The following is a 1865-nucleotide window of genomic DNA, read 5'->3' on the forward strand; positions in this document are numbered from 1 at the left end:
CGCGTGGTGGGACGTGCCACAAAGGCGCGCCGAGAGGCGCCCCTCGAGTGCACATCGGCACAAGAAGTAGCTCGGCTCTGGCTGATGTACTGCTGGGCATGCGTACTGGGCATGGATCAAGCGATTTTGCCGTTTTCGAACCTGCCCCACGCGACGCGTTCGATTTTTCATATACAAAGATTAAGTGGATCCAAAATTCGAAGCCGCTGAATATAAAAAAAGTTCTAGACAGAGGTGGATTGGGCTGCATATAAAACACCCGTATAGAAGCAAAAAATCATCATTTTCGGATAGATCGTCGCATGACGAGGAAGGACGTGTTAAGCGGGTCGCCCAACGGCCTCAACGTGCGCGTGACTGTGCGATACCCCGCGCCCGAGGATGCGACGGTGCGCGACGTTCTTGGTCTCTTCCGCAGCGCAGCTTGGGTCAACTTTATGATCCGGTACGTCGTGCCATATCTCAAGACGTCGACGCCCGTCAACAAGGAGGTCCTCGCCAGCCTCGAACACGTGAAATGTGCTGGCGACGACGAGTGTGTCATTTGCATGGGTGCTATGAAGGATGCTGTAAAGCTGCCGTGCGGACACCTCTTCCACACGAACTGCATCGACGCTTGGTTGCGCATGCGTAGTACCTGTCCAACCTGCCGCCACCGGCTCCAGAACGAGTTCTCGGGGCGGTACGCTTTTCGCGGCATCAACACGGCACTCATTGTCGAAGACGTCGATGATACTATCGCCCCCTCGGCCCTGCAGGCTTTTGATCTGAGCGGAAAGACGGTCAAGGCCATTGTACACGTGTCGCTCGTCCCAGTCGCGCACTTTTCGGAGCGACAGACATTTCCTTGCGAGCTCAACGCGGTCGTCGTGCCACAATCCACGCTTGTACAACACATAGAAGCCCGCGTCGCGAAGCGTAAAAACAGCGCTGTCGCTGTCGACACGAAGTATCCGCGCGTCGTCTAAGCTGCATGTACCAAGCAAGGCAAGTTCTAAATAGCATACAAGTGTACCGGTATCCGATCTGTCGGAATAAAGTATAGTGCATGTACTGTATTTATGTTAGCGTTATTAAATAACGTTTGTCGTGCATCACATCATCTGTCGTCATCGAACGAGTCGATTCACGAGTACCGGTCAACTGAGTACCGGTACCGTACAGTGCCAGAGGTGCCCTGGTGAGAGCTCCTGTCGGGACGTAAGACTCAGTACAGTAAGCAAACAGGGTGTCAGCCGATGTTGCACTTCAATCAGTGCTCACTTACGACCAGCTAGCGTCGTCCATGTCCTTCGGCTTCAAGGACTGTCCGTACCCTGCTCCTAGCGCGCTACGATCTCCAGCACTTATTAGATTCCGTTCTCAACCCCGTGTCTGGCTCGCAGTAGGCTTCACAACGTGATAAGTGGTGTGCTTTATTTCATGGTTGGGTTTCCCACCTCCGTATTTCCTGCAAAACCATTGTGGGAAACGTGAAATTCACGTTTGTCACGCTGAGTCATTACACTGTACACACTCACGCAGTGGTGACGCCAACGCAGCTCTGGGGGCGACCACAATGTATGTACATAGGATGCATGTCGCGCACGATACGTTTACATCAAACGAGGGACGTCCCTTCGCACAAGCAAACAAGGTGCAGGCGCCGGACGCGCAGAGTGGCACGAGGTATGGCATTTCGCACATTCCGTCCACTCACCACTGGCAAGCGGCAATTTGACTCTGACGCTTCGATCCACCCAACCCCGTCCCTACAACAGCAACAAGAGCAGCACTGGGGAGATACTCTTCGCTCGTAGCAGCACTGGGAGCATATATATGCCACTTGTAAAGACACGGAGTCAGACCGGCCAGACAGGCCGTTG

At 53.9% G+C, this 1865-nt stretch overlaps 1 protein-coding gene across 1 annotated transcript; it reads left to right on the forward strand.

Moving 5' to 3' along the window:
* Positions 1-302: 302 nt before the first annotated feature.
* SPRG_18013 (hypothetical protein) lies at positions 303-968 on the forward strand (the record flags this gene model as incomplete). The annotated part of the gene is made up of 1 exon (XM_012357439.1): positions 303-968. One exon carries the CDS (start codon positions 303-305, stop codon positions 966-968), a length of 666 nt encoding a protein of 221 aa, XP_012212829.1.
* Positions 969-1865: the final 897 nt, after the last annotated feature.

This window comes from Saprolegnia parasitica (genome assembly GCF_000151545.1).
Source record: "Saprolegnia parasitica CBS 223.65 unplaced genomic scaffold supercont2.919, whole genome shotgun sequence".
Taxonomy (NCBI): domain Eukaryota; phylum Oomycota; class Saprolegniomycetes; order Saprolegniales; family Saprolegniaceae; genus Saprolegnia; species Saprolegnia parasitica.